Consider the following 24,946-nt stretch of genomic DNA (forward strand, 5'->3'; position numbering starts at 1 on the left):
CCCCCTCGTCCCACCTGCCCGACATCCAATGAATGTTATTACCATATGTGCTCATAAGTGTTGATCAATTAGTACCAATTTGATGGTGAGTACATGTGGTGCTTGTTTTTCATTTTTGTGATACTTAGTAGAATGGACTCCAGCTCCATCCAGGATAATACAGGAGGTACTAGTTCACCATTGTTTTTTGTGGCTGAGTAGTACTCCATGGTATACATATACCACTATTCACTTTTAATGTTAATATTTAAAGAAGAGATTTTTTAATGATGATAGGTTTTGTTTTCATTATAATAAGTCATTTAAAATTTGTCTTACACTTGGGACTCTCAGACTCCTTATCATTCAGTTTTAGAAGCAGGTAGACCCCTAGTGAAGGACCATCCAACAATTATAAATTACTCCTTTGGGCTTCATGTGCCAAAAGCAACACATACACACACATATTCATACATAAATATCTTAAGCAATACAAATTTTTAAAAATTCTTTCATTTGATGAGAAGGGGTGAACTCTCTAGAAATTTGTATTTGAGAACAAATAGTTATATAGCTTTCCATCTTCATCCTCATTTTCATTACAATCTGAGAGCCAGTAAAAATTCTTTACAAACTTATTCTACTTCACTTCAGTTGGTCACAGCTACACTACCTTGATAATCACTAGCTCACTTTGGCCCAATGATAAAGGTGAAAGAAGCTGCTAATTCATTTTATAAGCCTGCACTTTGAACTCAGCCTTCTGTAAAGTATTTGTGTTAAATGCTTTTGTTCTATTTGATAAACTTCCATCCTGCCTCTCTGTGGTATGGCAGATGTAAAATTACCTGTTGTTTCTGGAAAATGGATGACTCAGACACTAATTAAATTCACTGTTAATGTTAGCCATAGGTGGAAATGAGGCCAAAGTGGGCCATTCATTTATTATTCCTAGTTTGATGTGTCTTTTAACATATTAAATTCAAAAGGCATTAAGAGCCTCTGAATATAGGCTAATTTGGAGGAGGGGGTTACTGTGTTTCATTATCTGAGTTGTCCTGAACCCTTAGTCAGTGAGCTCACCTTGCCAGCCTTCAAGACTTGTTTAAGGTTGCAGTGGAGAACTGGGGTTTTCCCTCACCTAATCCTTAAGGCTTTAAATCCAGATGGTTAGAGGGACCATTCTTATAGTATTCTTCTCCTACCTTCTCAACCCGTGTCTTTCATAACCAATTCCTGAACTACACCAAGTAGCCCTGCTGTTACCGAAAGTTCAGCACTTGTCCCCAAGGCTGCATCAGAACAATGAGGACAAGTGGTTTCGGGAGAAGGAAAGAGAAGTTTATCAATTTGCCAGCAAATGAGGAGAATGGTGGACTCTCATCTTAAATTACCATTGTCCTATATATAAGGAGAAATACAGAGCTTGTAAAAGGAGTTTTCAGCTTTGGGCTATTGCTGATTAACTGTGGCATCTCTGGTGAAGACAATCTTGTGACCTCTGCCCAGTTTGGTTGAGCCATCTCCTGTGGTACAAAGGACACTCCCCTGCCCCTCTGATCATTGGCCTTGGGCAAGAATGCAGGTTTTATTTCCCAAAAAGAGTTGGAGGGGTGTTTAAAGAGACAACTTGTAAAACATTTTACCCTTTATCAGGCCATTCTTTCTGTTACACTGCCACCATGTCATCCCCCCTTCCCTACCCCAAGGAAACAGGTCTTCATAGATTTTTTCATTTGGATCAAGGATGACAATCTTCTGGAATTCTGTGGGTTTGTTTTGTTACTCTGATGTGCATTTTCCCTGCTGTCTTAGTGCTGACTGATCACTGACCCCTGGAGAAAGTGACCTGATTCTTTGGCAGCAGTTGAGTAGTTTCTGGTGTTAGACCATGTTCTAAAACTCTCTAGAGACAGGAAGACCTTGCTCCTAAATGGAAATCTTGAGAATTACACCCTTTAACATAGGGCTGCCATGAAAAGAATCACAAACTTGACTCTGTGTTTCACAGGATGTTCTAACATCAAAATTCTTATTATTCCTCTCATCTGCTCTCCACCAAGCATCCGCCCTAATCCTCCTCTTATATTCTTTAGTCACTACTCTGTCCCTTCAGTCTAGCCTAGAGGAACTACCATTTAGAATATGCTTCAACATGATGTGGCTATGAACAACTGTGCCTGACGTTGCGTATACCTAGCAGCTGCCAGGACTGATGAGCTGCCCCGTTGTGTTCTGTTGACATGGACTGTACAGTGATTTAGTTAAATCCAGTATCCAGCACCTGATGAAAAAGTCTGACACTCCATTTAGCTGGACTTTGCTCTGTGTGCACTGTCATCCATTGTGCTATCAGGAAAGAGTCATGCCCATTGGTACTTAAAGAAGGACTAAAGAAAAAAACTCCTCAAAAAAAGCTGTATCAAATAACCACCTAACAAGTTAAGAAGCAAATGGCAGCTTGTTTGCCTACAGATGATGCAAGTGCCGTCACGTAGTGAGCCAGAGGCAAAGGGGTTTGTGCATGCCAGCTCCATGCACAAGTGTCCTGGGGAGGATGGAGAGGGATGGGGGGCATGGAGAGGGGTGGGGGGCCGTCTTAAATATGTTAGTGGTGAAGTGGAAAAATATCTATCCTATCTAAATATAGGCAAGCCTCACTAACTCAGTCTAATTAGAGGAAAGCCAGTCTGAATCATGGGATATTTTTAAATGCATTTTTATTACTTTCAAGCACCGGACACGCTAGTCATTCAAACTAGACTAACAGCACAGTACAGCACCTCAGGGAAGGGGCTTTAAGAATCATTTATAATTAGCATATCAATTATTTGTATGTAAGTGGATGTGCACAAAGTGCATAAAAAGTTTATTCTCCTAAGTAGGACAAACATTCCCCAGTGCAGTCCTGTTTACACTATTAATTCGCTTAGCCAGCCCTTTTTGTGCCAAGATAGATGTATGTAAGAAATGCTTATTTCCTCAGGGAAGAATGAATCGCTTCCCTATGTTTAGTCCAGTAACTAAGAAGCGGAGCGCCACTTGATTGGTTTGGGATTTCCAGGATACGGAGTTTTGAATTTGCATACAGACTAGAGAGATTTCATATGGAGAAGATCTGGCAGCCATTGCCAGAGATCCAGTTTCCCCATCTGGATTTCATTGAAGTGATCTGGATTTCATCAAGCAACAGGACACTGATCCTAAATGATCCACCAGACACTCTAACATAGGCATGTTTAAAATACATCCTGCCCCAGCAAAATAACTGTTAAAATATGATGAGCTGGAGTTTCTCTGTGTGCAGTACTTAAAAGTAATAAAAATGCATTTCTTTTTAAGTCCCACAAAAACCATGCAATATCAAGTTAATGATGAAAATCAATCCCCAAACTCTTTCTTGCACACCTCATTGTGTGACGGCATTGCAGAGATTTCCAATCATCTGGGAAAGGATATTATATTTTGATGAGCTGCGCCAGGTGCTAACTATATGGCAGGATTTCAGCTTTGAATCTTAGGGAGGCCCTCAGGGGTAAAGAAGGGTGAGGGAAGGGCTAGGGGCATGTTTATTGTTAACAAATCATTATTGTCCACCTCAGTTTGAAAAGCCAAGCAATTGAATTGAAAAAGAAGAAGTATCACTTATATATGGAGGGTAGAAAATATGATTAGGAAATGAGAAACAGAGATATAGGCCTATATTTTCTATCCATATGTATTAAACTGTACTCTGGGTAAATTGTGAATTCTTCAAGGCTTAGAGAGTAAAAACTAAGTGCAGAGAACATCAGCAAGAGCAGTAAATACACACACAAATGTTGTAACTACAGTTTGGAATGACTCCAGGTCTCCCCTTTCCCCCAAGGGCATCGCTATCCAGGGTCTGCAAAGGCCAAATAGCTGTTTGGCTTCCAATCTGATTTTTTGCCTAAGAAATCAGAGAAGTCGGTTTCAATTTTAATAATATATTCTCCCAACCTCTATATAACAGAAAGGCACTTGTATTTCTGCCCCTTCTTAAAGTGAATTTTGTGTTTGGTGAAAGGTAATAGATTGGCAGCACTGGAAAATGAATTACTACATTCCCAGAACAGGTATAACCGGGCAGTGACACTATGAAATTTCTCTCTGCCTTTGGAGACCATTAGAGTACTATTCAGGAAGTCACTGCTCTGGTGTGCTGTGCTGAACTCACCAGTATCCTAGTGGGCTGAAGGAATTAACATAGCACTCAAAGGGACTGACTTAAGGCCATTCATTTATTCATTCAACATTATGGAGTGCTTACTATACGCCTGGTGCTGGGAAAAGACTTTCACAAATGTTATATCATTTAATCTTCACAATAACCCTGTGAGGGAGAGAGTATTATTGTTGTTTGACAGAGAAGGAAACTGAGGTTCAGAGAGGTGATTTGTCCAAGTTGCCACGCAAACACTGGATCCAACTTCATCTGACTCCAAGTCTAGTGTTCTCACTGAACTAGGTGCTATGGGAGTTGCAAAGGCGGACAGATGAGACATATATGCTCAGATGATGTGACCCGAAGCAGAATGCAATCTGCACTATGAGCAGTCCTGGTGATTACAGAGCATAGTGCAATGACCTACCCCAGATCAAATAAAGGGCCTTTACCACAGCTAGCCTTAGGATTCATATTCTTTAAGTCTTCTTCTATTTTGTTTTGTTTTTTAGTTTAACTCTCCAAACTAGCCTGCCTCTCCACCCACCCTACCCCTTGCCCAGATAATGTATACTCTGCTTGCTGGGGCTTCTGGCCTTTCAGAATGAAGAGAGCCAGAGAGCATTGGGATTTAGTGACGAGAGCATTCAATTCGAATTAGAATTAGTGTTCTAATTCTAGCTCTGACGATTCACTCCAGGCCACTGGTAAGGTCCTTTAATTCTGGATGACTCACTTTCCCTTGTGTGAATGAGAATAGTTTACTTCCACGAGGTATAGCGAGAGACAAGTATACTATGCTAAAAATAGTGCACAGCCCTTTCTGTTGCCAAGGTGACATATAATTGATGAGTAGAATTACTTACTACAAAGTGTGTTAGAAAGAGATGCCAATTAGAATCTATGTTTCTATCTAATGGACTCAGCAGTGAGAGAAAAGATGCCCCTTTAAAATGTTAAGAAACTACCTTGTGAAAATTAAAACAGCAAAAGGGATGTGAGGTTGTTTGCTGGTTGGTTGGTTGGTTGGTTGGTTAGTTGGTTCGTTTAGGGGTTTGAGGTTTATTTTTATTTTATGGGTTTGGATTTTTTGTTTTACGTATTTTAGTTGTTTATGGAACCAGTAAAGCTTATCTGATGCTAAAAGCAGAAAAAGAAACTTATAGGAAATTGAATGTCTTTTGGATATTTCCAAGAAGCACCTATGGCCCCCAGCAAAATGACACATCATCCTCCACTGCAGGGATCCCCAGCACCACCACCCCCCTCCACAAGTCCCTGCATCCCTGAACCATTTGTAATAGATATTCAGGAGTCACTGAGGCATTTACCATATGCTGTGTCCCCTAGCAGGTTGAGTTGTTGCAGAATGAGTCAGCAGTACCTGAGTTGAGATAGGATTGAGTGAATTTAGAGAAAGCGTACCTATGAAAAGTTGAACAGCTCGCATTTGGGACTGATTAGTGATACTTTGGGTCCTTAACACAATCCCCCTCTGAATCCTATCAAATGCAATAGGTTTAAAATTTATATCTTAGAAAGAGGTTTTGCTGCTGGCAATAACTTTTCTCAGGCTGACTTGGGGAGCTCAAAGCATTAGTAGCAAATATTTCTTTCTTCTCTCCTTCTGCATCCTACCCTTCTTGGTTTTTCAACTTTGAATTTCTCATTTCTTCAAACTCTATTGAAGGAGTCTCTAGAGGGTGTTGAGAGTGCTTGTTGGAAAACGTGAAGATGACAAGGCTGGTCTAGGCTGATACACAAGCTAGAAAGTCAGGAGATGGAGCCTGCTGGGAGCACGTACCCATCAGAGGCCTGGCTAGAGGGACGAGTTGGAGCAACCAGACCTACCAGGGTGACGGCCACACCATCACTGTGGGATCCCATTGCCCTGAGATGAATCTTTTAGGATTTTAATTATCTACATAACAAACAAAACACATCCAGCCCCTGTTATTAGAGGTAAAGTGGCACCAGTGAGTGATCTCAAGGGCACACAGTTAGAAGTGTGGTCTACCCTGATGGAATAAAAGAAAAGAGATTAACTCTACAATTTTGTTCTTGGGCTTTTCTGTTATCTAAAAGCATCATTAATGTCATCAACCCTGGCTTTTATCCTCCTCAGCACCGACCCCCGCCCCCAAATCCAGGCCTGTAGAAAAAGCTGCCGCAGCTTCTCTTCCTCATTTGCATAGCCTTGTCTGAAAACCAGACTACTGAATACCGAAGGATCAGGTTTCTCGTCAAGAAAACTGCATTTCAAATGAGTATCTTGTATGTTTATAGGGAAGTTACTAATGTAGTGTAATGATATGCCTGTCCTCCCCCTCCTTTCTGGGTAAGAGATTTTATACTTTCACAAAACCTAAAATTAATGATTTGCAGTGTAGCAAACAGTACTGTTACAGTGGTTAGGGGAACTTTCCCAAAAGCAATCTGGAGTGATATTTCATTCATTTATTCATTTAATGACTATTTATTGAATGCCTACTGTGTATAAAGTATTGATTCCACCCTCAAGGAAGTTAGCGGAAATTTTAAAATGTTAGATAGATAGAGGTTGATTTTCATATTCACACACATTTGAATAAAATAAAACATAGAAAGTTGTAAGAACCATAAGAGATAGAATGCTGTGGGCATTCAAAATGAGAAAATACTTCAGGAAAAGGCTTAATTGAAGAGATAACATTTGATCTGGGTTCTAAAGGGTAGCTAATTACTATATCTTTACAAAGTGTGTGAAGTGTGTGAATGTGTATGTGTGTTTATAAAATCTGGGTCAAGTGAATATACAGAGCTTGTAGGAAAGGATGTTCTACACAGAGGGTACAGCAAGATCAAAGTCAGGAGAGGCTAAGCTATGTACAAAGGACAGCAGGGCTTTAGTTTGGCTGTACTGTAAAATGCATGAGCAGAAGTTGCAAAGAAGACTGGAAAAGTGGGTGGGAACCACATCATGGAAGAGCTGGAACTCTTAGCCATGAAAATTTGTACCATATTCTGTAAGCATTTGGGGAGCCACTGAAGGTTTTAAAATGAGGGAATAATAAAATCAAAGCTTGCTTGGCAAGATTAACACTCTTCCCAGTAAAGCTGTGGCTGCTGCTGCTGTTAGATGAACTAATGTGGGTGAAGTGGCTGGCACAGTACCTGATGCACAGAAGCTCAGTAAGTTGTGGAAGCAGGTATATAGTAGTGGGTTAGAGCCAGGACTCTGATGCCAGGCTGCCTGGGTTTGAAAACCAGGTCTGCCACTTAATAGTTGTGTGATGTTATACAGATTTCTTAACCTCTCTGTGTTATAGTTTCCCCATCTATAAAATAGAATTTAAAATAATACCTCTCTTATTGTCTTAGTTAATTTGTGTTCCTACAAAGGAATACCCGAGGCTGGGTAATTTATAAAGAAAAGAGCTTTATTTGGCTCATAGTTCTATGGGCTGTACAAGAAGTCTGCATCTGACGCCAGTATCTGCTGCTGGCAGGGACTCAGGTTACTTCCACTCATTGTGAAGGCAAAGGGGAGCTGCGCGTACAGATCACATGGTGAGAGAGAAGGCAAGAGAGAGGGGAGGGAGGTGCCAGACTCTTTTTAACAGCCAGATCTCTTTTTTTATTAAAAATATTAAGGGGGTACAAATGTTTTAGGTTACATGGATCACTTTTATAATGCTTAAGTCCCAGCTGAAGGTGTGCCGTCACCCAAATAGTGTTCATTGTACCCACTGGGTAGGTTTTTGCTCCTCCCCTCCTCCCCCCTCTCCCCTGGTTGATTTCCACTGAGTTTCATTTCCCTCTGTGCACATGTGCGTTGCTCATTGGTTAGTTCCAATTTAATAGGGAGTGCATGTGGTATTTGTTTTTCCATTCTTGAGACACTTCATTTAGGAGAATGGTCTTCAGTGCCATCCAGATTGTTGCAAAAGGTATTAATTCGTCTTTTTTATGGCTGAGTAGTACTCCATGGTATACATATACCACATTTTATTAATCCACTCATGAATTAATGGGCACTTGGGTTGATTTCACATATTTGCTAGTACAGACATCCCATTTTAAATGATTAAACATGCTTTTACATAATTAAAAAAAAACCAGGCCAGGTATAGTGGCTCACACGTGTAATCCTAGCACTCTGGGAGGCCGAGGCAGGAGGATCGCTTGAGCTCAGGAGTTCGAGACCAGCCTGAGCAAGAGCGAGACCCTGTCTCTACTAAAAATAGAAGAAATTAGCTGGACAAGTAAAAATATATAGAAAAAATTAGCCGGGCATGGTGGCACATGCCGGTAGTCCCAGCTACTCGGGAGGCTGAGGCAGAGGATTGCTTGAGCCCAGGAGTTTGAGGTTGCTGTGAGCTAGGCAGATGCCACGGCACTCTAGCCCGGGCAACAGAGCAAAACTGTGCCTCACAAAACAAACAAACAAACAAACAACAACAACAAAAAAAAAACCCAAACCAAACCAATAAACAACCAGGTCTCACCAGAACTAAGAGCAAAAACTCACTCACTCCTATGAGAATGACACCAAGCCATTCATGAGGAATTCACTCCCATGACCCAAACACCTCCCACCAGGCCCCATCTCCAACTTTTGGGGATCAAATTTTAACATGAGACTTGGCAAGGCCAAACAAGTCATATCTAAACCATACAATTTATGAATTGTTATGAGGGTTAAATGAGATAATTCATATAAAGTACATAGAACAGTGCTCTGTTTTAAATAAAGTGCTCAATAAATTTTAGCTGTTGTCATTATTATCATTTTCATTCATGGAGGAGATAAAATTTGAGCTAGGCTTTAAAGAATGGCTATGGGGTAGAGATGTACAAAGGTGACTTTCAGGCACAAGGAAGTACAGGGCAAAAAGCTTACTTGCAGGAAAATGCAAGGTGAGTGAGGTAAACAATGGAGAGAGTTCAGTTTGCCTAAAGAATAATATAGGTTAAGGAGCTATCAGAAAATAAGATTTAAAAATTAGGCCAGAGTCAGATCATGAAGGTCTTTGGATCATAGCCTAAGAATTTTAAGCATTATCTAAAGACAACCGAGGGATATTGAAGATTTTTGAGTAAGGAAGTGACTTGATCAAAACTGTACCTAAGGAAAATTAATCTGATGGTAGTTGTGTAAAGGACTGGGAAGGGAAGAGACTTGAGGCAGGGAAACTATTTAGGAAGCTATTGGTGTGATCCATGAAGGAGGTCATAAGGGCTAGATTAGAGTACAATAGTGGGAGTGGAGAGGAAAGAATGGAAGAGAGATTGGTGAAAGACTGGTAATTGAAGAGGAACAGGAAATGGGAGGAATCAAAAAGGGCTTCATAGTTTTGAAGATGGGTGACTGAAAAAATGGATAGCATTAACAGAGATAGGGAATAGAAGAGGTAAGATAACAGATTTGGCATGGTCAAAATGGAGCTGTAAATCACAGCTGACTTCTGCACACATTGACAGACTGATCCTAAAAGTTATATGGAAATTCAAACCAGATGAACCAAATCAATCCTGAAAAAGGACAAAATTGGAAAACTCACACTTCCCAACTTCAAAACTTATTACAAAGCTACAGTAATCAAGACAGTATGGTGCTGGCATAAGGACAGATATATAAATCAATGGAGCAGAGTTCCAAGTCTAGAAAAAAGCACATTTACAGTCAATTGATTTTACATAAAGGCGCTAAGCCCATTCAGTGGGAGAAAGAATAGTCTTTTCCACAGATGATGCTGGAACAAGTGGATATCAACATGCAAAAGAATAAAGTTGGACTCTTACCTCACACTATGTACAAAAATTAACTCAAAATAGATCAGAGACCTAAATGTAAAAGCTAAAACTATAAAACTCTTAGAAGAAAACACAGATGTAACTTTTCATGACCTTCAAATAAGTAATGGTCTCTCGGATCTGACATCAGAACCATAAGCAACAAAAGAAAAAATAATTAAATTGGATTTTGTCAAAATTAAAAACTTTTGTGCTCCAAAGGACATTATCAAGAAAGTGCAAAGTAGCCCACAGAATGGGAGTAAATATTTGCAAATCATATATCTGATAAGGGACTTCATTTAGAATATATTAAGAACTCTTAATATATTGGCCCATTTAAAATGGGCCAAAGACTGAAATAGATATTGCTACTCTAAAGAAGACATACAAATGTCTAATAAGTACATGAAAAGACATTCAACTTCAGTAATAATCAGGAAAATGCAAATCAAAACCACAATGAGGTACCACTTCACACCTACTAGGATGGCTATAATTAATTCAAAATACAACAAAACAGAAAATACAAGTGTTGGCAAGGATATGGAGAAATTGGAACCCTCATACATTGCTGGTGGGAACGTAAAATGGTGTAGCCGCTGTTAAAAATAGTCTAGCAGTTCCTGAAAAGGTTAACTTTTCTTCTCCTGGGAATTCTGGAGGAATGGGCACAGTGTATTTTCTCCTTTGACCCTCCACCCCTACTCAGTCACCTAGCTCTGTAAATTTTTTCCAAATTTACCTTACCTTGCTTCCTGTTGCCTTCATGCCTAGAATGCTTCGATACCCTTTTTGTCAATCCCCTCTGCCTCCAGACTTTCTCACTTTGGCCTTACATGCGAGCAAAAAAGCAAAGTTCCTAAGCATAATTTTTTAGCAACATCAGTACTTACCTCGTACCTATCCAGTGGCTCCCATTTGACTATCAAACCAAATGAAAACTTCCAGTCTTGAATTCAAGAATGTCCACCATCCAGCCCTCTGTAAGCTGTATGTCCTTACTTCAGTTGCTTTGAAATTTGCACTATGTATAAAATATCCTACCTTTTTCAAGGCTTCTATTATAATTAACCTTTTCTCTACACGTCCAGAGCTCTCTTTATCAGAACTCCTTGAGAACTCGTTTTCCCTAACTGGCTATAATTAAAACAACTATTCCAGAAACACCTGCCTGCCTTTATCCTTTTCTTTCTCCCAATTACCAAACACTCATAAATGTTATATGTATATGCTTTTCTTGTGGGTCACTCTACATTAACCCTAGCAATGCTGCCTTGGAAATATCTCCCAAATCCATCTCTTCCTCCCTATCCTTGCTGTCATTGGCCTATATTGTTGCAAAAGCCCTGATCAACCTTTAGAGTAGGTATACTACACTAGGACTCTAGTATCTTTAAAATGGAAATGTAATCACGCCCCCCCCAACACACACACACACACACACACACACACACACACACACACACACACACACATATGTTTGAAACATTTCATATCCTTTAAGCAAAAGTCCAAACTCATTTGCCTGCCTGGCATTTGTAGCCCACATTTGCTTCTCTGGCCTCATCCCACCGCTCCCTGTTTCAAGCCCTCTTGCTCCTGCATATGCACTTCCCTCTCTGAACCTTGTCCCCCACCAGTAGCCCCTACAACCATCTCTGCCTCCAACTCCCCTATCTTCACCCCACATGCCTATGGACTGCTATACTTTTTTTAAAAACCTTTTATTGCAAAATAATCGCAGATTCATATGAAGTTCCAAAGAAATGTACAGGGAAGTCCCATGCCTCCTTCTTCCAGCCTCCTCCAATGTTGACATCTTGCACAATTACAGTACAGCATCAAAATCAAAAAATAGACACTGGTACAATCCATAGAGCTTATTCAGATTTCACCAGTTATATATGCATTTGTGTGTGCAGCAGGGAGAGAACAGAGAGAGAGAACAGCTCTATGCAGTTTTATCACACATGTAGCCTTTCATAACAACCACAATCAAGATACAGAATTATACCACCATCAAAAGGCTGCCCTGTGCTACCCCTTTATAGCTACACCCATCCCTAACCCTTGGCAACCACTAATCCATTCTCCATCTCTATAGTTACTATTTCACAAATGTAATATAAATGGAATCATGCAATATATATTCTTTTCAGATTGGCCTTATTTGCCAGCATAATTCCCTTGAGAGCCATCCAAATTTTTTACATGTATCAATAGTTTGTTCCTTTTTATTGATGAGCAATATTCCCATGGTATGGATGTACCTGTTGAACTACATCTGAGTTGTTTCCAGTTTTTGGCTATTACAAATCTGCTATAAACATTCATGTACAAGTTCCTACATGAAAATAAGTCTTAATTTCTATGGGATAAATTGCCCATGAGTGCAATTTCTGGGTCATATGGTAAGTCTATTTTTATAAATAGTTTTGACAGGAACTGCCAAACTATTTTCCAGAGTGGCCATACCATTTTACATTCCCACCAGCAAGATATGTGAGTGATCTAATTTCTCCACATCCTCACCAGGAATTGTTGTTACCATTGTTTTCATTTTAGCCATCTTGAGAGTTGGCTCATTGTAGTTCTCATCTTTTAGGACCTAAGTCAAGAGTTACCTCTGTAGAGCCTTTTCTAACATCTTCTGGAAAAGTTGATTACTCCCTCCTCTGTGCCATCTCTGATACTTCATCATTGTACTTTAATTATTTATTGGCATAGTCTGTGTCTTTCCCTCTATTCTGGGCTACATGAAGATAAGAGCTGTGCCATATTCATCTTTATTCCTGCAGCATCTGGTACAGTTACATGCTGAGTTCACAGTGGGCATTCAGTAAATGTGTGGTAAGTGAGGGAAAGAATGAATGAAGAGAACATTAGTCTTGCTTTCCTCCCTCTCCTCTCCCTTACTAGAAACCTTTTTAGAACACACATCACACCTTCCTCTGTGTCTCCCAGAAGTAGCTATGGGGTGCTCTGTACATGTAGATGTTCAATAAATGTTGTCTAAACTATTCAGGTGGCTTATCTTCCCTCTGCACCCAGGAGATAAGCACATGAAAGAGAGAATAGACCCAAGTATCCTTTTATTAAGGATCACATGTCATAATGTTTATAATATTCTTATAATCTCTACGATGACTCAATATTTGTGTAGATGAGGAATCAAAACAAAACAGTCCTTTGAGTCAAAGAATGCCTCTGTGGCTGAGCACTATTCAATAGTTTCAATACCCCAGTTACATATGAATTTGGGAGGACAGCATTTTATGTTCCTGAATTCCTTTTGCAGTTTCAGAAGGATCTGGGATTTTTCTGGTTTTGCCGCACTGGTGTAATTTGACATGTTGATTATGAGGGGGTCATTAACCTCAACATTTTTGATCACTTTTTGACTCTGTATTTTCTCAACTCTGAAGCATGTTAATTTGCACTTGTTTATATGTCTCTGTAAGAGTTACTTAGGCCCTTGAGGACTGTTATATGTTTTGTCTGGAAAGTAGATTGTAAGCCCCTTGAGAGTAGGGACCTTATAACTCCTAGGAATGCACTCTGGACATTGTCAATGTTCAATTAATGATAATATTGGAATCCTGACTAAGGTCATCTGTCACATTGACATCTTCCTTTTCATCTATAAGGTTTCTAACTATCAAAAAAAAGAGTTAGGTGCTCGCTTTGGCAGCACATATACCAAAATTGGAACGATACAGGAAAGATTAGCATGGCCCCTGCGCAAGGATGACATGCAAATTCGTGAACCGTTCCATATTAAAAAAAAAAAAAAGCAGTTAGGTTGATTGAATAGCATTGAATGATTCTACCCAAAATTATACTCGTTACCCACTACAATTTGTTCTTTAGGGTGTTTTCAGATTTATAATTTTAGATCAGTTGTTACAGTTCCCTTCCTTATAATACCCTGGCTACATATGCACCTGGGAGGACTGTATTTCATAACCCTCTAGTCCTTTTGCATAATAAAAAGTAAGCTGATAAAATCTATGCTTTCAAAGCCTATACTCCTCATCCCCAGCCCCCACTGATAACCAGATGTTAAACTCCAAGTATGATCATAATCTTAAGTTATCAGAAAGAATCTTTAATTAATAATTATTCAATGCATATGTCTTACTTTCCCAGATTTTAAAATGCAGTAAATGTGTATGCTATGTCCTATGGCTGTTGAAGTTAAATTAACATGAATATTTCAAGGAAGTCTAAGTTTTAAAATAGAAGGGCAAATTTGTTCATTGGTGAGGGTGGAGGTAGGGGGGATTTTTTTTTTTTTTTGTAAGTCAGGTTTATTAAAGTATCATTTATATATAGTCTGATTCACCCATTTTAGATAGAAAATTTGATTAGTTTGACAGGTTATGATTTTTTTCTTCAACTATTTCCTGATTCAACTATACCTCCAACTCACCCCACTACCACCACTACCCCTAGACAAAACTGACCTATCTTTTTCTGATATTTTGTATCTTTTCTCCTTTTTACAGTGTACTAAAGGAGGTATACCAAGCCTTTAATCCCAAAGCAGTGGTCTTACAGCTGGGAGCTGATACAATAGCTGGAGATCCTATGTGCTCCTTTAACATGACTCCTGTGGGAATTGGCAAGTGTCTTAAATACATCCTTCAGTGGCAATTGGCAACACTCATTTTGGGAGGAGGTGAGTACAAAGGAAGGTTACCAATAGAATTTGTTGACCTTCCTCCACATTTTGTCCATTGGCACTGAACTCAGATTGGATAATACCAACCTGCCTGTGGCCCACAAGCCTGAGTCAATGAAATCTGCCACCTCCACAGTTCAACATAAGGAATTACTCTGACACACTTCTCAGCTTGGCATGTGCATTGACTCCTTGGCCTTCTGAAGTCTAAGTTTCAATTCCTGGAGCAAAGGTCCTTTGGTTAAAGGTTACATCAGATCTTAAGAATAGAGGATGTTAACCCCAATAGACTTTGATCCATCTTCTATCAGTGTAGTCTTTGATTCTCAGTTCTAATAATCATCTTTTGGAAACATACTACTAAAATTCTAACTCAGCTCACATATAAGTAGCAAACACGTGAATTAATCAAATATCTAAGCTGAATCCAAGAATGACTCTCCCCCCAAAAGCATGGATTTGAAGCAAAGTTGAGAGATCCAAAGAGTTTCTTGGACATTCTTGCCTTTAGTGTGTACTGATAATTGTATTACTTAACCAACAGAAAGCTGGGTCTGTTCAATAGAAACATTTATACATTTGAGAAAGGAACTTTTCACAATGACTTTTGAAGATGCCCTGCTTAGACTCTTCTGTCTACCTACCAATAAACAATCTTTATTTCATTGGATGAATGGACTTATGTATTAAAATAACATGGTCACGCAGATTGAGCTTAAAAGGCATACATTATAGAAGAGCTAAAAGTTGGTTGCTTTGTCAACCTGTTGGAAAAATCAAATTAGGGGAAATCATAGGGCGGCCTTATGTAAATAAGTGAGCATTCAACACAAATGCACAAGCCTGGTCTTTTGGCAGCCTCAAACCCTAGAGGGATCAAAATTAAAGGTGCTTATAAGAGACAACCTCTTATGAAAAGCTGGCAAGAAATATATTAACTTTAACTCAAGAAAAACATAAAATTGATAAGCACTGCATGACATATTACTTTCCTTGGTGGCAGGCACTAAGGATGGTGATTATGATACAGGTACAGCTAGGTGGAAAGAAAATACCTTTTTACAATATACGTCTTTTGTTTGAGGCTACAACCTTTACTTAAAGAGCCTGTTGGCATTTTCTAAAGCTTTTTGCTTTCTCAGCCCAAAGTTTTGGCTTTTTAATATATAACTCTTCTTATATAATATGTGTATTCCTGAAAATTCTTGTGCATTAATCAAACTTTTGCAAATCAAGTCATATTATATGTACACCAGAGACAGCTCATACTTAAGCAAAACCTATAATGACTCTTTTTGAAATTAAATAATCATGACAAATAACTCTGTCTTGTAAATTCAGGTTTTTCCATGTCAGGAATATTTAAAGTAATACCTATAACAATTTAACTGAAATTCTCAGCTACTATTAACACATAGACAATCAGTAGAGATGGCCACACAGTAGACCCCACTGAAGCCTAAAAGACACACTCTAAAAGCCCCAGCATCCCTGACCTTCCAAGTAGTAAAAATGCTTAAGAAAAGGGTGATCATATGTCCCCGTTTATACATGTTATCCCAATGTGATGATTAATAGTGTCCTCTTTTACTTTTGAAAGTATACCATTTTGGATGATAATTTGTATGGTCACCCTACCTAAAATAGACCAGATTCTATATCCCTTAGGCTGCATTGAGGTTAGAAAATCATTCCATTTTACCCTTACACTGTTGGAATTTAGCTAAAGGCCACTGTTCTAGTGCTTGCATGGCAGAGCACATCTATTCAGCACAAAAATATGCTGATTATTAGCCAATATAATATGACTGCTGGGTGACTGTGACAGGACCTGACGAGATGGGTCAGAGTGTCAATCAACGGTCCTTTCCTCATCTCACTTTCTTTGATCTCTACCACCAGGCCTATGTTTTGTGGTGAAAAGGAATGCTGATATTAAAAGAAGGAAGTCTGTTTCTGTCAGCATTTTCCTTTTCTCTTTCCTGGATGCTTTTAGGGCTAGATCTGCCAATCGCTTTAAAATACAAATCACATCCAGCAGTCATTTTATAGAACTGTTGCAAAATTCATCACAGAACTCTTTCCATTGGGTAGGTCACATCAAGAGATCTGGCTTCTGGGAATTCCAGTCTTGCCAATGTCTCTTGTTGGAATTTGAGGACCTTGGATTCCTCGGGTGCATATTTGTTGGAAGATGAGAGTCTCTTTATGAGAGTCTCTTTAATATTTATAGAACTTAGACTTCCTAGCTCTACACTGTGCTTGATCTGATTGTCCACCAAAGACTATCTATTAGGTAGTTTTAAAATATCATAAAGGGGCTGGATATGATAGCTTATACCTGTAATCCCAGCACTTTGGGAGGCCAAGGCAGGAGGATTGCTTGAGGCCAGGAGTTCGAGTCCAGCTCGGGCAACATAGTAAGATCCTGTCTTTACAAAAAAGAAAATCATAAATTGATATTTAGGTGAAATTCTGCAAGTTAGAGTTGTGGTTTTTTAGCCCTTTTATTAAAACATTTTTCTCTCCTTCCTTACCCCTTTTCCCTCTCCTGCTGTTTTGTGACTATTCTTTCCTAACTTCACAATTCTTGATGGAGACAGGAGGCTATAACCTTGCCAACACGGCTCGATGCTGGACATACTTGACCGGGGTCATCCTAGGGAAAACACTATCCTCTGAGATCCCAGATCATGAGGTAAGTAAGGCTCTGACAAGTCCTCTCTTCTTTAAGGGGAAGAGCTGAGTCATTCCACCTAATCAAAATCACGTCCTCACCACTCAATACTGTTTTGTTGAGAGACACTTCAATAACAATAACACACTGTCTTGGCAGAATAGTGGACTCTTGTTCCAAAATATCCAAGACCTTCTGCCTTTTTTTTTTTACAAGAGATCTCAAAGGCCAAGCAACTTTAATTTCTCAATTAATTACAGAGACTGTGGGAAGGAGTCACCTGTTCACACAAAGAACTCTTTGGAATATGTGTGTATTTCATCCCCTCAAAAAGGAAGGGGCTATTTTTAAAATGTGTAAGCTGGGTTCTCATCTATTTTTTAGAAGTTCCATAGGTAGCGTGCAGCACATGTTCTTTGGTGGCAGTCCTGGTCTCTCAGTTTTCTTTTGACTAATATAAAATTTAAGAAACACATAATCACTACAAAGACAGGTCTGGTGTTTTTCCAGCAATTCGTGGAACACAGAGGTTGGGACAGGACCATCTAAAATGTGAAACATGTCATTTGAGCCCTTGCCATTTTCTTTAGTCATAAGTGATGGGCTTTACATTTTCTAAAGCAAAGATGTCTGTTCTAGTTTTCCCAAAACAAGTAAATAGAAAGCTATCTGGGACCTTTAAGTGTGCTGATAATCCTTAATCCAAAGGCATACCCCTTTATTCCCACCCACTGTCCCCCACCGCAACAGGAAGCATGTTATCACAGATCAGGATGTATAGCTACAGACCTTAGACTGGGTAACTTAAAATAACAAACCAGTACGTGCAACTCCACCTTTTCAAGCTATTTCCCAAAGATTAATGTTATGATTTCTGCCAGATGCAGAAGCTGTATACTTGGGAGCATTATGCTTTTTAAAGTTGCTATTATTTTTAAAAAATTAGAACAACTTAAACTAATTTTCTACCAATTTTCTTCTAACCTCTGGTAAGGTATAATATGTATCTTAGAAAAACCATTCAATATGTCTAGAATACAAATAGAAGACACGCTATAATTTGAGACAATTTGCTGGTGTCAGGGTTAATAGAAGTCTCTTTTCTTGACTTGGCTTACCTTTATTCAGTATTTTGGAAGCTTAATGAAATATAAAGGTAAGTGCTATGAACAAATGTAATCACTGTTATTGCTGTGGGAATATCTCAGATTGCATTGTAATTTAAAGCTCTGGGACTTTAAAAACTGATCAAGTTATGTCAGAAAGGAGTTTTAAGCTGTAGAAGCATGAATTGAGAATGAATATTCTATTCCTAAGAAGCAAAAGGAAATCCAAAGATTCATCTGTGTAAAAGATTGATAAAATTTTAATAAAGGTAAATATTCCTCTGGTACCTGGAGAAGCTATGTGCCTGAATGGATGTGAGCTTGTCCTTATAGATGGAGAGGTGTTGTCTTTATACTGAAATACTCTGCAAGATTAAATGAGATACAATGTCTGTCAAGTACCTAACACATAGTTCCTGGCACCTAATAGGCACTTTTGAAATGCAAGTTCTCTCCTTCCCCTTTGCAGGCTCCTGACGTCTTATACCCAGACATTTATGACTATGTCATTCATAAATTTGTCCAAACCCTTTGTGAATCCCTTCTGTCATATCCTTCTGGTTTAAGAGATGTGAGTCATCCAAGAAGTAACAAAGAAGAAAATTGAAATGACAGTCTTCCAGGTACAATAAGATAACATTTTAATGAAAATTGCCAAAAATAGACTACACAATATGAAGGCATATATAAGTTTTGTGTCACAATACACAGTTGCACACAAATATCCTTATGGTACTCTGAAATTTGATCAAGAAATGGTAGATGAAAACTATTTGCTGAGCACCCATCGTGTGCCAGGCACTATGCGAGGTATCTTGGAAGATGCAAAATAAAACCTTATCCTCTACCTCAAGCAGCTGGGAGGAGAGGGATGGTGCAAGTGCTAGGGAGACATGTGAATGCACAGATAGTTATAACACAGAGAAGAAAAGGAACCATGAGGTAGTTAGTAGGAACCGTGACTATGGAGTTGTGCATCAAATAGAAAGGGGATACAAAGGAGTACACAAAATACCCTGCTCTCCAGGAGCTGAAAATATGATTGAGAAATCTAGTAGTTGAAAAGGTATATTGCAGCAGTCAGCTGCAGCCTGGCTGACTTCTTCACTCTCTGCTCTCTGTCTTGGGCTTTTGTTCTTCCATCTCCTAGGATAATAATCCTCCTCCTCCAAATGCCCTTTCCCCAGTTCTCTACTGTTTTCTTAGGTCCACCTTCAAGGCCTGTGCCTTTCAAAAACCCTTACCTAAATATACCAAACCCCTTTGAGCTCTTCCTTCTGTTTATTTATTATTACTTCATTTACTTAACAAATATTCATTGGTCTCCTACTACTTGCTAGGCCCTATCTCTGGATGCAGAGATACAAAGACTAACAAGATTAACCCAGCGCCGTCAAAAATCTCACCATCTAGCCAGGCACAGTGGCACGCATATGTAGTCCCAGCTACTTGGGAGAGTGAGGTGGAAGGATCACTTGAGCCCAGGAGTTCAAGTTCAGCTTGGACAATATAGTAAAACTCCATCTCAAAAAAGAAAATCTCACCATCTAACAAAAATGACAACACAATGTGCTCAAATCCAGGACAGATGAGGAACATAGGGGAAATATTTCAACAAGATTTTGAAAGAGAGTAGGAAGGCTTGAATGAAAATTGGGGCCAGATTATGAAGAGCCCTAAATGCTATACTAAAAGAGCTTACACAGTTTTTCTATAAAAACAGATGAGCTTTGTTTTTTATTCATTTTTATTTTTTTTATTTCAGCATATTACCAGAGTACAAATGTTTAGGTTACATATATTGCCTTTGCCCCACTCGAGTCAGAGCTTCAAGCTTGTCCATCCCCCAGATGATGCACACTGCACCCATGAGGTGTGTATATAACCATCCCCTCCCTGCCACCTGCCCAACACCCAATGAATGTTATTACTATATGAGCACTTAAATGTTGATCAGTTAATACCAATTTGATGGTGAGTACATGTGGTGCTTGTTTTTTCATTCTTGTGATACTTCACTTAGAATGGGCTCCAGCTCTATCCAGGATAATACAAGAGGCACTAGATCACCATTGTTTTTTCTGGCTGAGTAGAACTCCATGGTATACATATACCACATTGTATGAATCCACTCATGTACTGATGGGCACTTGGGTTGTTGCCACATCTTTGCAATTGTGAGTTGTGCTGCGATAAACATTTGAGTGCAGTTGTCTTTTTTATAGAATGTCTTTTGTTCTTTTGGGTAGATGCCCAGTAATGAGATTGCTGGATCAAATGGTAGTTCTATTTGTGTCTCTTTGAGGTATCTCCATATTGCTTTCCACAGAGGTTGTACTAGTTTGCGGTGCCACCAACAGTGTATGAGTGTCCCTGTCTCTCCACATCCACACCAACATTTATTGTTTTGGGACTTTTTGATAAAGGCCATTCTCACTGGAGATAAGTGATATCTCATTGTGGTTTTGATTTGCATTTCCCTGATGATTAGAGATGTTGAGCATTTTTTCACGTGTTTGTTGGCCATTACTTTATCTTCTTTTGAAAAGTTTCTGTTCATGTCCTTTGCCTACTTTTTGATAGGGTTGTTTGATTTTTTTCTTGCTGATTTTCCTGAGTTCTATATAGATTCTAGTTATCAGCCCTTTATTGGATGTGTAACATGAATATTTTCTCCCATTCTGTAGGTTGTCTCTTTGTTTTCGTGATAGTTTCCTTGGCTGTGCAGAAGCTTTTTAATTTGATCAGGTCCCATTTATTTATTTTTTTGTTCCTGTGATTGCCTTTGGGGTCTTCTTCATAAATTCTTGGCCTAGGCCAATGTCTGTAAGAGTTTTTCCGACATTTATTTCTAGAACTCTTATAGTTTCATGCCTTCGGTTTAAGTCTGTTATCCATCGTGAGTTGATTTTTCTGAGATGTCAGAGGTGCGGATCCTGTATCAGTCTTCTACATGTGGCTATCCAATTTTCCCAGCACCATTTGTTGAATAAGGATTCTTTTCCGCAGTGTATGTTTTTGTCTGCTTTGTCAAAGATTAGATGGCTATATGAGGATGATTTTATATCTGGGTTCTCAGTTCTGTTCCATTCGTCTATGCCTCTGTTCTTGTGTCAGTACCATGCTGTCTTAGTTATTATAGCCTTGTAGTGTAGTTTGAAGTCTGGTAAATTGATGCCTCCCAACTTGTTCTTTTTGCTTAAGATTGCTTTTGCTATACGGGGTCTTCTCTGGTTCCATACGAAGTGCAGAATTATTTTTTCTACATCTGTCAAAAATGATATTGGTATTTTGATAGGGATTCCATTGAATCTGTAGATCACTTTGGGTAGTATAGACATTTTAACAATGTTGATTCTGCCAATGCATGAGCATGGTATGGCTTTCCACCTGTTTATGTCTTCTGCTGTTTCCTTCTTCAGTGTTTCATAGTTCTCCCTATAGAGGTCTTTTACCTCCTTAGTTAAATATATTCCTAGGTATTTTATTTTCTTTGTTGCTATTGTGAAGGGTACTGAGTCTTTGATTTGGTTCTCAGTTTGACTGTTGTTGGAGTATAGGAATGCTACTGATTTCTGTACATTGAATTTGTAACCTGAGACTGCTGAATGTGTTTATCAATTCTGGTAGTCTCATCGCAGAATCTTAGGGGAGCTTTGGTTTTCAGAAAAGTTACTTGGTAGAGCATGAAAGATAGATCACAAAGGGGAGAGACTTGAGACAGGCAGACTTGTTAAGAGGTTAAAGTATATTCCTAAAACACTTATAGTCTGTATTATTCATTTGGTCATCTGTGTTTTGGTTGTCTTCATTCCTCCTCAGTGCTTAGCAGAGTGTTAAGCACCCATCTACTTGGTGTTCATTCGTTAAGTGAACAACTGAATAAATGAGTGTTTGAATAAGTGCCTCAACATTCACATTGGGAAATTCCTATTTTTAAGATGGAAGAATTGGAAGTATAATATAGCCTTTCTCTGGGAATGCAATTTAACCCCAGAAGCAATTTCCTATTCTTTTGCAAGAAGTACCCAGGTATTCCAGCTATAGGAAATAGGTGTATCCACGAGAAAACAGTAGATTACCAATGCAGGGAAGGGAGTTGGGAAGGCAAAAGCCCAGCACAAATATTAGAAGTGATTATAGGTGGGACTTCAAGCATAGCCCTCACGAGATATAAAACCAGTGATGCCATATGGCCAGTGATAAGGGAGTTAGTCTCAGCCCAGGCATTGGAGAGCCAGGCTGGCCAGCCAAGTGTGCAGTAAGGACACAGTCCCAGCTGGAAGAAGAGTTTTGAGCCCAGCTAGAAAAGCTGAGAGGAATGGAGGCTGCATGTATGATTGGCCCAGGTATCTTTACCATACAGAAAACCTAAAGGTGACATGGCCCCGTAAAAAGACCAGGACATGGCTAATTTAGCACAATCGCCTGGGCTTTTATATATAAGAATGTTTTGTAGTCCAGTAATACTATTTAGATCCCATGACCTAAGATAAAGGCACACACACACATATGTATCATCAGGTATGTTTACTAACAAAAAATATTTGCACTACACTACTTAATCAGACTACTTTTTATAGACTGATTAGATAAACTATATTTCAATCATATTAAGGAATATATGTAGCCATTAAAAAGAATTAAGTCAATTTATATACAAGCATATGTTACTGATATAAAACAGTCTTTCAGTATAATCTATAGATTGCACTCAATCTATAGGCTGATTTCGGGACAAATAACATCTTAACAATATTTAATCATTCAAGCCATGAATTTACTATATCTTTCCATCTACTTGGGTCTTCCTTAACTCCAAATTTTAATTTATACTCTTCAGTAAACAATTCTTGTACAAATTTTGTTAAATTTATCCCTAAATACTGTATGTCATGATTTTGATGTTATTGTAAATGGTATTTTTAAATTTCAATTTCCAATTGTTTGTTGCCAGAATATTGAAATGCAATTGACTTTTTATATTGATTTTGAGTAATGTAAACTTGCTAAACTCACTTATTAGCTCTAGTAGATTTTTTTGCAGATTTCTTAGCGTGATCCACGTATACAAACATGTCAGCTGTGAATAAAGAGAGTTTTGCTTCTTCCTGTACAATCTTCATGCCTTTTATTTCATTTTCTTACCTTACTGCACTGCTTGGGGCCTCCAGTGCAATACTGAGTAGAAGTGGTGAGTGAATATATTTGTCTTGTTCCCAGTCATAGAGGGAAAGCACTTAATCTTTCACCATAAAGTAGTACGTTAGCTGTAGGTTTTTTTCAAAAATGTTCATTATTAGATTAAGGAAGCTCCCTTCTATTCCTAATTTACTGAGAGTTTTTTCTCACAAATGAGTATTGAATTTTGTCAAAGGTTTTTTCTTCACCTATTGAAACAATCATTTGGTATCCTCCTTTATTCTGTTGGTACAATAAATTATACTGATTTTTTTTTTACATTAAACCTACTTTGCATTCCTGGGATACTTGGTCATGGTATATTATACTTTTTATATATTGCTGGATTCAGTTTGCTGAAATCTGATCAAGGCTTTTTGTGTCTTTTTGTGTCTATGTGGATAAGGGATATTCACCTATTGTTTTCTTTTTTTTTTTTTTTGGTAATGTCTTTGTCTGGTTTTGATATCATGGCAATGCTGATGTTATAAAATTACTTGGGAAGTATCACCTCCTCTCCTGTTTTCTGAAAGAATTTATGTAGAATTGATACTGTGTCTTCCTAAAATGTTTGATAGAATTCACCAGTGAGCCTGGAATTTTCTTCATGGGAAGGTTTTTAATTATGAATTTAATTTGTTTAATAGTTATATGGCTATTCAGATTTTTACTTCTTATTTTCATGTTGGTAATTTGTCTTTCAAAGAATTTGCCCATTTACTGATAATATTCTATCATTATTGCTTTAAATGTCTATAGAATCTATAGAGATATCCCCTCTTTCATTCCTGATAAAAGTGATTTCTTCCTTTTTACTTGATCATTTTAACTAGTGGTTTATCAATTTTACTGAGATGTAATTTTTTATAAAGTACTAGCTTTTAATTTCATTGACTTTATTTTTCTCTTTTCTATTTCATTATTTCTGTTTATAACTTTGTTATTCCTTCCTTCTGCTTCCTTTGTATTGTTTTTAGTTCTTTTTCTAGTTTCATAGATAGAAACTTAATTCACTGATTTTTAAACCTTTCTTCTTTTCTAATATCAGCATTTTAAGCTATAAATTTCCATCTAAGCACTGCTTTAGCTGCATCCCACAAATTTTGATATGTTGTTTTCAGTTTCATTTGGTTTAAAATATTTTCTACTTTGATGGCTTATTTAGAAGTATAGATTGTCTTAAATCAATTTCTAAATATGTGAGAACTTTCCAGATATGTTCCTATTATTTATTTTTAATTTTAATTTAATTTTGTTGTGCTCAGAGAACATGCTCTGCATGATTTCAGTCCTTTTATATTTATTGAAATTTTTTATAGACTAGCCTCTAATCTATCTTGGTAAATTTTCATGTG

At 38.3% G+C, this 24,946-nt stretch overlaps 1 protein-coding gene and 1 non-coding gene across 3 annotated transcripts in view; both read left to right on the forward strand.

Annotated features, from left to right (window-relative positions):
• HDAC8 (histone deacetylase 8) overlaps window positions 1–24,946 on the forward strand; it is a 222,232-nt gene that overhangs the window by 82,382 nt on the left and 114,904 nt on the right. For both annotated transcript variants that reach the window (XM_045538933.1, XM_045538934.1), the window contains exons 8-9: window positions 14,452–14,624; window positions 17,231–17,325. In XM_045538933.1, coding sequence (XP_045394889.1) covers window positions 14,452–14,624; window positions 17,231–17,325 — 268 coding nt within the window. The remainder of the gene's footprint in view (window positions 1–14,451; window positions 14,625–17,230; window positions 17,326–24,946) is intronic.
• Window positions 13,619–13,725, forward strand: LOC123628944. Its single transcript, XR_006731823.1, has one exon. It is a non-coding gene; the product is annotated as a U6 spliceosomal RNA (small nuclear RNA).

The sequence above is a fragment of the Lemur catta genome, chromosome X (assembly GCF_020740605.2).
Source record: "Lemur catta isolate mLemCat1 chromosome X, mLemCat1.pri, whole genome shotgun sequence".
Classification (NCBI taxonomy): domain Eukaryota; kingdom Metazoa; phylum Chordata; class Mammalia; order Primates; family Lemuridae; genus Lemur; species Lemur catta.